The sequence below is a fragment of the Peromyscus maniculatus genome, chromosome 12 (genome assembly GCF_049852395.1).
Source record: "Peromyscus maniculatus bairdii isolate BWxNUB_F1_BW_parent chromosome 12, HU_Pman_BW_mat_3.1, whole genome shotgun sequence".
In the NCBI taxonomy this organism is placed as follows: Eukaryota; Metazoa; Chordata; class Mammalia; order Rodentia; family Cricetidae; genus Peromyscus; species Peromyscus maniculatus.
This window is the reverse complement of record NC_134863.1, coordinates 36296918-36308753: the sequence shown is the minus strand read 5'-3', so window position 1 is coordinate 36308753 and position 11836 is coordinate 36296918. Positions and strand designations below refer to the sequence as shown.

At 38.6% G+C, this 11836-nt stretch overlaps 1 protein-coding gene across 1 annotated transcript; it reads left to right on the top strand.

Annotated features, from left to right (window-relative positions):
• Positions 1 to 616: 616 nt before the first annotated feature.
• Positions 617 to 9811, top strand: LOC143266825 (OX-2 membrane glycoprotein-like). The gene is made up of 3 exons (XM_076548345.1): positions 617 to 995; positions 1631 to 1933; positions 9678 to 9811. Exons 1-3 carry the CDS (start codon positions 617 to 619, stop codon positions 9809 to 9811), a joined length of 816 nt encoding a protein of 271 aa, XP_076404460.1.
• Positions 9812 to 11836: the final 2025 nt, after the last annotated feature.

Genomic DNA, 11836 nt, shown 5'->3' with positions numbered 1-11836 from the left:
GTAGAATAATTCATGACTTAAGATACATATGTGCACATATATATTATGATACAAGCTCAGCACATATATATAAGCAAAGTCATATATATATATATATATATATATATATAACTCTGCTTAACACATACATACACATTCATATATGTGTTAAGCAATGTTGAATACATAATATATAATATAATATACATGTTGGGTATTTTATGATTCTTAATTTTTACCCATAATAAGTATTTACCAGGTAATATGTGCCGGAAGCCCTTTTAGAAACTAGATACTCAATATTAAAGAACAGACTGTAGTTCATTCTCTCTCTCTCTCTCTCTCTCTCTCTCTCTCTCTCTCTCTCTCTCTCTCTCTCTCTCTCTCAGTTCTGAGGATCAAATGTAGGACCTTGCATGTGCCTGGGAATCATTCTACTACAGATAATGGACATAGGTTACAGTTCCAGACTTTTTATTCTTATTGAGACACAGTCTCACTATGTATCATAGGTTGCTTTTGAATGCACGATCCCTTTTCCTCAGCCTGGAGTGCATCATTTTTTATTGTGTAGAAGAGGCAAATAAAATGGTAATCTTAAGGCAAAGAGAAGTGCTATTAGGAACACCGCGGTAGTATGAAGATGTATTTTCCTAAACACTGGACCTCATTTTCAGAGTCTTCGCAGAAAATAAAGCATAAGAACTATGAGACTGCTGTCCTAGGAAGAAATGTAACCATCTTCTGCAACTTGACAAGTCTGGCAAATGTTCTACAAGTTACCTGGCAAAAAATCCAAGGTTCTTTGCTTCAAAATATCGGCACTTACAGCCAGAAATATGGAGAAAATATTCTCCCCCCATATGTAAACAGGCTGCACTGCCAGATCCTGGAACCCAATGCCTCCTTCATAACTATCCAAGGAGTGACATTTGAAGATGAAGCCTGCTACAAGTGTCTGTTCAACACCTTTCCATATGGCAGCCATGGAGAACAAACCTGCCTGAACATTCTAAGTATATAACCCTTTCTCTAGGGCCCTGCAATGGGGGTAGATAGTGTTGAGTTATAGTGTTTGAGGACATTGTCCAGAGAAAGAAAGTTAGATGTTGAAAAACTGATGTTGATGAGTCCAGGTTACTTAGAGGAGAAAATGATGGAGACCAATGGAGATTGTGTGCTGAGGCAGAATCTTCTCCCACCTCATATCACTTCTTTACATTACACTGCACTGATTTCCATTAAGTGGAGAAAACCCAGAAAGAGTATCAGAATTTTGTTACTAAGGCAAGAAGAAGATATTAGAAAAGAGATATCAGGGAAGAGCAAGGAATTAGGGTTCCCCTGTCTTCGAATAACCAATATGTCCCAGTAGTAGTGAGAATACCAGAGTTCCTTATTGTGCTGCTGTAAGTGTGAAGTGCTGGGGGTGTGTAATATAATTTATAGATGCATGGAAGTTGAGACAGCAGTCAGTGGGCAGAAAAAAAAGTATTGGAAGTTTTATGGCATGTGAGGGGAGGTATCCAAGAGGGATATGTTTTCAGGATTTGTGTGTCATATAAAAATTGGGCGGGTGGAAGCCATTAACAGCAGAGCATTTGGTATGACATACCATTGTATGAAGTTTGTTTCCCCTTCTTTGCTTCAGTTGTACCTGAATTAATAATAACTGAACTCAGTCCTGTTAATGGCTCTGAAGACCTCCTCAACCTCCATTGTTCAGCTGTGGGAAAGCCTGCTCCTGGCATCTCCATTTACCCTTCACAAGCCCTAGTGCTCACACAAGAAGAATACTTTACTACAAACCCAAATACCACAGTGACCGTCACTAAAATACACAACATCTCTTTGAAAACTGTGAGGTCCTTGGGCCTCCAGCAACTGGTTGTGTCCATGACTCACCCTCTAAGAAGCGAAGACAAGATAGTTCCTCTGCCAGTAAAGCAGGAAGGTAAGTGGAAGTGACGGAAAATCAAAGGGACAGCTGGAACGGGGAAAACAGCTTAGTCTGCAAAATGCTTGCCATGAGACCATGGAAACCGGAGTTTTAACCCAGCACCACCATAAAAAGCCAGGCATGGCTGTGTGTCCTTGTGATCTCAGTGATGGAAAGACAAGGAAGGCAAATCCCTGGGGCTCACTGGCCAGCCAGCCTAGAGCAACCAGTGATTCTTCTGTGATTCAGTGATTCTGAGAAAAATGAAATAAAGCTAACAAAAATCAAGTTAGACAGCTCCTATGGTTGATCCCTGGCTTCCAGTACACACATTTACACACACACACACACACACACACACACACATACACACACATTCCAATGCACATATAGGAGCTCAGACATGTACACACGTAAGCATGCACTTACAAAGTGCATAGGCATGCATGCACACACATATTCACATAAGAAAGAATGAGAGAGGAGATATCTTTATCTTTTAAAAAAATACATAATGAAAAGTATTCATATTAATCAACTATTTTTGGAGAAGTAAACCAATATAATGTACACATATGATTAAGAAATAAATCAATGAAGCCAGGCATAGTAACACACACCTTTAATCTCATCACTTGGGAGATAGAAGCATGAGAATCTCTGTGAGTTCAGGACTAGCTTGGTCTACAGAAGTACCAGGACAGCCAGAACTATATAGTGGGACCCTGACTCAGAAAAAAAATCAAACAATGCTGACAGTCATCACGACCCCCACTCCCCACCTCTGCAGCAGGGTTCCTTACAGAAACTCTTTCCTTACTATTTTTTTTTATCATTCATAGTTTTTTTTTTTTTTGGTTTTCCTTTATTTGAAGTTTGTCCATAGCCATTTTTATTTTTTGTCACATACTATCTTTATTTTTTTTTTAACTTTTCCATAGCACTTAAACTCATGTTAGGTTGTTTTTGTTCTTTTCATCAATTTGGGGATGGCCGCTGGCTTTTCCTTGTTTTAAAAATTTATTTTATTTTAAATTAAAAACTTATTTATTATTCTCATAGTACATCCCATCCAGAGTTTCCATTCCCTCCTCTCCTCCAAGTCCCTCTTTCCCAGATCCCCTCTTTCCCAGATCCACTCCTCCTGTTTCCCTTCAGAAAAGAGCAGGACTCCCAGGGATGTCAACCAAACATGTCATAATAAGTTACAATAGGATTAGGCACAAACTGTCATATCAAGGCTGGATGAGGCAACCCATTAGGAGGAAAGGTTCCCCCAAACAGGCAAAAGAGAGACAGCCTCTGCTCCCACTGTTAGGAGTCCGACAAGAACACCAAGCGACACAACCATAACATATCTGCAGCAGACCTGGGTCAGAGCCATATAGGCTCCCTGATCGTTACTTCAGTCTCTGTGAGCCTCTATGAGGCATGGGTAGTTGTGTTCTTCTGCCTCCTCTGCCTCCTACAATCCTTCCTATCCCCTCTTCCCTTCTGAGAGATTCCCAGAACTCAGCCTAATGTTTGGCTGTGGGTCTCTGCATCTGATCCTATCAGTTGCTGAATGAACCCTCTCTGATGACTACAGGCTCCAGTTTTCAAGTATAGGAGAACATCATTAGGAATCATTTCATTGGCTAAATCTGCATATAATGTGCTAGATAGCATTATGACATTTTCAAACAAAGTGAATTTTTGTGGTTTCCCTTCCTCTCATTTTCCCCATGCTCTTGCTACCCTCCTGCCTTAGAGTCCACCACTCCTGGTTGATTTTCCTCTTCCATGACTCCTGTGTCCTGTGTCCACACCCCTGCTCCTAGCTCATCACCTAATACTATTACTCTTTCTCAGTCTCCTTTCCAGATTGTATTAGACTTCACACACACACACACACACACACACACACACACACACACACACACACGGCTACAATCTACATAGGAGGCAAAACCCATGAGTTCTGCCGTTCCGAGTTTGATTTCTTCTTGCTTAAGCATGCATTGCAGACCTATTTTCTACAAATCTTATTTTATTTTTATTTACAACTGAATAATATTACATTATGTGCATATACCATGTTTTTATTAGTCATTCATCTATTGATGGACATGTAGGCTGTGAATATTGATTGCAGCAGTAAGCATGGATGTCCAAGTGCCTCTATGGTAGAATCTGGAGTCCTTGGGGTATATACCCAGGAGCATACAGCTGAATCATTAGTTATTCTCTTTTTAATTTCTAGTGGAGCCTACAAACCAATTTCTACATTATCTGCATTAATTTGCAGCTCTGCTAGCAGTAAGTGATCATTCTTCTTTCCCCACATCCTCTTGAACATCTGTCGTTAGATTCCTTATCCCACCCCCTCCCCCTCACATTTTGAGACAGGGTCTCACTTTATCATTCCAGAACTCATGATGTAGACAAACCTGGCCTTGAACTTACACAACTTACACAGAGAGGTCTGCCTGCCTCTGCCTCGGAAGTGCTGGGATTAAAGGTACACCCTGCACTGTTAAGCCTGGCTAGTCACATTTCTTCTTTGATAGTCCTCTGACCGGGAGGAAATCCTGTCTCAAAGTCATTTTAATTTGCATTTTCCTAATGACTTGGGGTGGGGGGCATTGGGGACTTCTAAAACTGCTTACTGAAGACTTGGAAAGGTGGCTCAGTGATTCAGATCACTGGTTGCTCTTCCAGAGGATAGGTTTGGATTCCCAGCACCCACAGGAAGCTAAGAACTCCTTGTAATTCCAATGCTAGGAAATTTAATGCTGTCCTCTGGCATCTGTTGGCACTACACACAGATAGTGTACAAACAAATATTCAGACAAAGCACTCAAACATATAAAATGATCATAAATCAAATGTTAAGGAAAACTAATACATGTGTATGTACATACATATGTTTGTATATATACATATACATATATATGTCTATAAATATATCTGTACAAATGCACACATACACACACGCACACATTGGCCATTTTCATTTTTTCTTTTGAAAACTGTTCATTTTTTTAGCCCATTTGTTGACTGGCAGCTTGGGTGTTTTCTTTTCAGTTATTTGTAAATTCAGGGTTTTAGCTCGTGTCTGAACTGAAATGTAGCTGTGGGCTGTTTCTTTTGGTAGATTCTGTTACTGTGGAGAAACCTTTCATTTTCACTCAGTCCCACCTGTTCTAGCTCCTGTGCTGTCGGAGTGCTGTTCAGAAAGTCGTTGTCTGCAATAGCATCTCTGCTTTGCTGCTGTGCATTTGGAGCACACTCTCCACCCTGGTGGCTTGTCAGATTTTTCTCCTCATTTTTCTTTCATCTCTCAATCATAAGCAGTACAAATTTAGTTGACTTAAAGTTCTAGTAAAAGGAAATTCAAGACTGTAGAACAGACCTGGCCACTGATTGGAAGGCATTGCTTTCTAGTGTGCACCATGAGAACAAAAGGGAGCTGAAAATCCCCTGGGCCACTAATGCTGTCACAATGACTCATTCCCATTATAACAGCCTTAATCCACTTTCAAAGGGCTGCCACCACAGCCTAAGCATGTCTTGAAGGTTGCACCTTTTGATAATGGTGCAATGGCAATTATCTTTCCTCTTTGCAAAGTTAGTTTTTAAACTACCATACAAAGAATGGAATTCATTGTGGCATTTACACACACACACACACACACACACACACACACACACACACACGCACACACACGTCATCAAACTTTGTTCTAATTTGTCTCCTTCTTTCACTGCCCTGTCCCCTGACGTCTTTGTGTTTCCTTTTCACCCATTCTATTACTATGTGCCCCAACACGTGTCATTTGTTTGAATCCCTCTTAGTGTCTTGGGGCTTTCCAAACTTCTTTTTCAGGGGGAGGAGAGAGAGGACTGAATCCAGGGGCCTTGTGCATGTGAGGCTATTCATGCTAGACAAGTACATAGCTTTTTTTCCCTCTTTTCTTTTTTCTTCCCCCTACCCCATCTCTCTTTTAGGGTTTCTTTCTTATCCTTGTTAGGATCTTATTAACTTGCACAGGTTGTCCTTGAACTCACTCTGCTCACTCCCCAGCCCAGGCTGGATTTCAATTTTCAGTCTTCTTGCTTCAGCCTGCCCATGAGCTGTAATGACAGGCCTGTGCAACTAGTCCAGTGCAGGGCGTTTACAACCCCACAGTTCACCAGAGTTTTCTTGAATGAGAGTAGCAGGAAATATTAGAAGGATTTGGAGTGTGGAGATAAACAGATAGAAAATAAAGGATAGCCTCAAGAAAGCCTGGAACCTATTCCAATGAGCCCTGACTGTCTCTGCCCTAGGATAGTTATACAAATGCCAAGGGGTGGAGCAAAAGACCTTTCCCCAGCACAGTCAAGTGCAGACCATCTCAGACACCTGCACTCAGGCCCGTGGTCCAATCATACTCTCTATGCAGACCTGCTGGGTAAAGCTACTGGGAACCTGAAAACGGGCTCCCACAGTCCAGTCTTCCTAAATGTCTTCAATCTGAAGTTTACTATTTTTTTTTTATTACTTTGCAAGGAAAAGTGACTCCTATCTCTTCAAATAAGGGTCTACAGAGTTTTTCACTCTTTTAACTTCATGGTTTATACTGGTTTTGTTGTATGTCCATGAGTGATTAATGACATAATTGAGTTTTCAAGTTCTCTGTTTGTTTTTGATGACAACTTTATTTACATGTCACTTACGAACTGTACAACTAATTCATTGATAGTATGCAAGTCAATAACTTTTAATATATTTACAAAGTTCACAATCATTAGCAAAAACATCATAGAACATCTTTATGAGTTCTTCACCCCCCAAAACCCCAAGGTCTTTTTTTCCTTTGACAATTATTTTTTAATTAAGATAGAATCTGCCCTATTATAGCGTATAACTTGAAGGTTGTTGGTATTTTCTAAGTACTTTGCAACAATCACTGATGTCTAATTACACAACATTTCCACCACTCCCTGAAGAAACCAAACACCTTCTAACAGTGGCAAAATTTCCAGTGACTGGCGTGAGTGGCCTTCCCATTGCCTAGTAGTCACCAACTTATTTTCTATGCTTCTGGATTTATCTATTGTAATTACTTCATACAAATGCAACAATAGTATATGTTGTTATTTGGGTGTGACTTCTTTCATGTAGCAGAATTTCTCAAGGTTCATTCATGTGGTGACATGTGTTGAGACTTCAATTTTTATATGAGTAAAAAGTTTTCTACAGTATAGATACACCACACTTCATTTACCTATGCTTGAGTTCATAGATGTTTTGATTACATTTTGACTACTGTGAATAATTCCTCTTGAGCATTTGTGTACAAGGTTTTCCACAGGCATATATTTCGTTTCGCTGGGAATAATATACCCAGAATTGGATTTGTAGGTTTTATGGTCGATTAAATGTTCTGTGCTTTCAAGAGATGCCAGTGGTCCAACTATTTTACGTTCCCAGCAGCCATGTAAGTCTGTTTGAGTTTTGTTTGCATCCCTGCCAATACTTGTTATTCTATTTTCAAAAATGATTGTAGCCACATAGTGGGTAGGAAGGGATCTCTCATGTGTTACTCCATGTGTTTTAACCATAACTATCAAATACCCATGTCTCCACCCAAGGAAGCCAATAAACTAATATGTTTCACATATATATTTATGAGTAGAATTGTACATGTGAACTTCCGTGTGAATGGTTTTATAATAGCTTCCTTCAAAGAACATTTACTTTTGCTGTGTCTAAGTGTTTATGGTAGACCTAACTTCCTTAATCCAGTTAAGAATATAAAGAAAGGGTTAGGGCAATGACTCAGTGAGAGAGCACTTGCCTTGGGCGAGGCTCTGAGTTTGATCTTTAGCTGGAAAAAAATAGAAGAATAGAAACAGTTTAAAATATGTCCTAGTCTTGGAAAAGCCAGGGTCCTTTATGCTCCACTCTTGTCTCATGGAGTCTAACTGTGGAGAGTTACGCCTGAAGTCGATACCACAGCTCTTTGCCCTTGCCAATATTTTACTCTAATTTTTATTGTTGAATTTGATTGTTGACATTTCTGCACAAGCTTGTCACTTGGATGCTGCACTCTTACTAGATCTAGGCCCTATGAACTCTTTATGATTTTGGAAAACTTTAATATTTTAAAAGGATTGTCAAAAGTAATTTATACAGATTTTCTTAATATTTGCCAAAGGAAGCTTGGACCCAAACTAACTAGGTGACTCTTGGCCTCAAACTGTCTTTTATTATTCATTTTCAAAATGACCACTTTCACTATTTTACAACTTTTATTATTTCCCACCAACCCTTTTATTATTTTACAACTTTGTTTTTACAGTCTTGTCTATCTGATCATTGTAACTCTATTCATCAGTTAATGAGCTTTGAACCTCTGTTTCCAGTAGTACAAGACTGTCATTTTCGATTTTCATCAGACCCTTAGATCAAGTGGTGGAGATCCTGGGTTTCCAATTAACTGTTTTCCATAACTTCCTCCAGAAGAGTGGTGGAAATGTCATTCATAGTTTAAAGTTTGGCTCTATTTACATAATCTGTTCATGTCCATGTAAACAGTAGGAACACGATATGGAAGTACAGTTATGGTAAGTGACTCATCCTCATATCTTACTCTCATAGCATCTCAAATCCTTCTATCCTAATCATTTATACATTAATTTCCTTTTACTCATTTCATATTTCACAGCCAATAGAATATTCTGTTTCTACCATTATAATCACTGCCTCCAAGCTAGTTTTAATATGTTTTAAACCTCACAAGCCTTGTTGTGTTAACGTGTTTCTTGTTTTCACTAATTAACAACACTGTCATCGCAGTGAGTGGCATTGTCCCCATGGTTAATCCAAGATACAGAGATAGAAGTCACCCATTAGAGGTTTTCCGATGGTTGTATCTGTTAACATGGCTGATAATCAATAACCAATATAGGGAATAACCAATATATTGGGCAACTTAATAAGATTAAACCTATCAAAAATAAAATAACTTTTGAACATATACGGAGTAGCCTAATGAAATCTTCAATTACAAAACTTTTGCCAAGTAAAGAGTTATTCTGATTTTTCAACAACCAAGAATATTAACCCATCCCTTTCTCAGATTCTCAACTCCATACTGTGTACACTGGAAGGGAATTTGTACTTTCTTTCTAGTTCCCTTACAACTTTTACTTTGACTTATGACAAAATACATTGTTTACCACCTGAAAATTTTGTAACAAGCCAATCAGCCTTCACTATTCTCTGATGTCAACAATTGTCCTCCTCCCTTCTTGATTAAACAGGTAATCCCAAGGTAATAGTGGATCTTTCACATTGTAGAGAAATAAATGCTCTAATTATTTTTGTTCCATAGCCCAGAGAGTTGGTGACTATTTTGCCATGAGCAAACAGATTATTTAGAATACCTATATGAAAAAAGCATTCCTGGATGGCCACACAGCCTGCAGGGTTTCATCAACTCTGCACTGTCTAAAGACTGCCAGCTTTTCATTTGAGTTTTATATGTCAAAGAATGTTACATGACATACACTGATCTTGATTTCAAATTAGTGGCTACATTTCAAGCTTCAGAGAGCTAACTAAACAGGCACCCACCCCAGTGAAATGCTCCCATGCTTAAGGCCTTAGCCTTTACAACACGCTTGTGTGTGTGTGTGTGTGTGTGTGTGTGTGTGTGTGTGTGTGTGTGTGAGGGGAGATGTGTTAGAGGACTTCCCTTCTCCCTGTTTCTCCTGGGCAATCTCCTAGAATCTGAAAGACATGGGCATGAAGAGCCTGAGGTCTTTGTGTCTGCTGAACTTCAGATGTCAACCTATGGGGACACAGCTGGGACAAAATTCAGTCTTAAGTATGAACATAGGACAGAGAAGGAGGTTCGCTAACAGAATCTACAGTAAAGGGATCCAAATTATTCTCCAAAAGAGAATATGGTTTAGAAGACCAAATAGACCACCCAACTAATCTGATTACACTGTAAGTGTTTGAGATATCAGTACTCCATGAATTTTAAAATCAAATCAAGTAATTTAGTTTCTTTCTTCAGACTGTACACTGACAAGGCAAGCAGCTTATTGCAAATCAAGAGAAGAATAAGGTAGTTGTGTGAATGTTTTCTTTCCTTCCCTATTGTACACCAGTCCAAGCTGATGAGTTGTCCAGGCGTTCACTGGTTAACATAGTGTACAGTAAACCTCTGGCTACCAAACTTGTTCTACTCCTATCTATTAACAGCTTTCATAGAATTCCTGTAATGAGAATGAAGTGAGAACCTGAAGTGATATAATTTGGTAGGAAGGATGTTCTACTTTGTTCCAATATTAGGATATTATGATTGACATTTTGTTTTTGTAAACTCGAAAGGCTAGTGAGAACGATGCAACTTTTCCAGAATTTGGTCACATTAACCCAGGAACCACAGAGAATCACCAAACATCAGGAATTCTGAATATTTTCTCATTTCATGGGGAATTTCCTCCTGTTAATTCAGCTGATTCATTTTGTAAACCTCTCATTAAAAGTACACTAAACCATCTGGGGTAGCATCTACTTAATTTTAACATGCATGACTTTTTCTTTCCTTCAAATTATCAGAGAGACTGTATAAACATTTTCTTCCAGTTCTTTTTTGGAATGTTTCCTTCTTTGAGAATAAAGTTTTTAATTTAAAATTTCTTTTTCAAATTAAAATGAAAATGTTTATTTTTATTAATTAAGTTATATCTCTAGCAATTTCACACACACATATAATGCATTCTGATTCCTCTCTTCTCTTTCCTTATTTCTCTCCCATGCCACCCACCCCCACAGCTTTTCTCCCCGCTACTCGCTCTCCTAGGCTCATGACTTTCGGTGTTACCTTTGTGACCCACTTTGTTTATTCAGGGCCATCAGTGGCCATATCCTCTGGAGACTAAGGGCTCACCAGTGAATGGATACACAACTGAAGGCAAGGTTTTCCCTTTCTTCTGAATACATCAGTAGGAAAGAGTTCAAGATAGCAGAGTGGGGAAGGCTGAGCCCCTCCTCCAGCCAGGCTTGGCAGTTGATGGGCTAAAAGTGTTTTTCTTTTCAAAGACTATTCTTCATTCCTTATTTAAAGGAAGTTATATATTCTCAAGAGTATCTGGAAATAATATCTTGAAAGTCTTTCTTCATCCTCTGTTTCACTCACTGTCTTCATCCTTCACCTTCTGTTCACATTATGTGTTTTCTAAGTTTATTTCCTCACAATTTCTTGTCACCAGAAGTCATGTCAATATTCTTGCTCTTTTCATTTAATGCTTTTTAATTTAATGCTGTTTTAAAGGAGATATTAATAATATTCTCAAGAAATATGAGAGATAAATATTTGTACTATGCTTGTTTTCTGAAACATAAGTTGGCCACCTCCCTTACCTGATCAATTTTCCCTGGTAATGAAGCTGGATTATGTAAAATAAATACCATAAGCAGTTTCCATAAATCTATTGGCTGTGTTCATATGGTTAATTTAAAATTTTTATTAAAATGCAAGTGTCAATAAGAAGTAATTTATCAATTCAAAAGAAGGTTCTGCCTTGCTTAGTGTTATGTTAAATATTGGGGTTGTGAATTCCTGATTCTAGTGAAATTCCATGTGTAATTTTCCTGCTTTGTTGGAATTGCCTTTAGAGAAGATTTCAGTGCCAAGTTCTTCATGTTCGATCTCCTTTACCTAAAATGGATATGTAGTATCTCATTGAAAAAGAATAGTAAAAAATTGACAAAACCTCATCTGTACAGTCAAAGGCAGAGCTGCAGTGCCTGGCTCTTTAAAGGCATACACATTCTTAATTATATTCAAGGGAAGAGGAAACTACTCTGTAGGATTTCACTCTTCTTTCCATGGTAATAAGAAAATATCTTACAGAGTAAATTTGAATGAATTA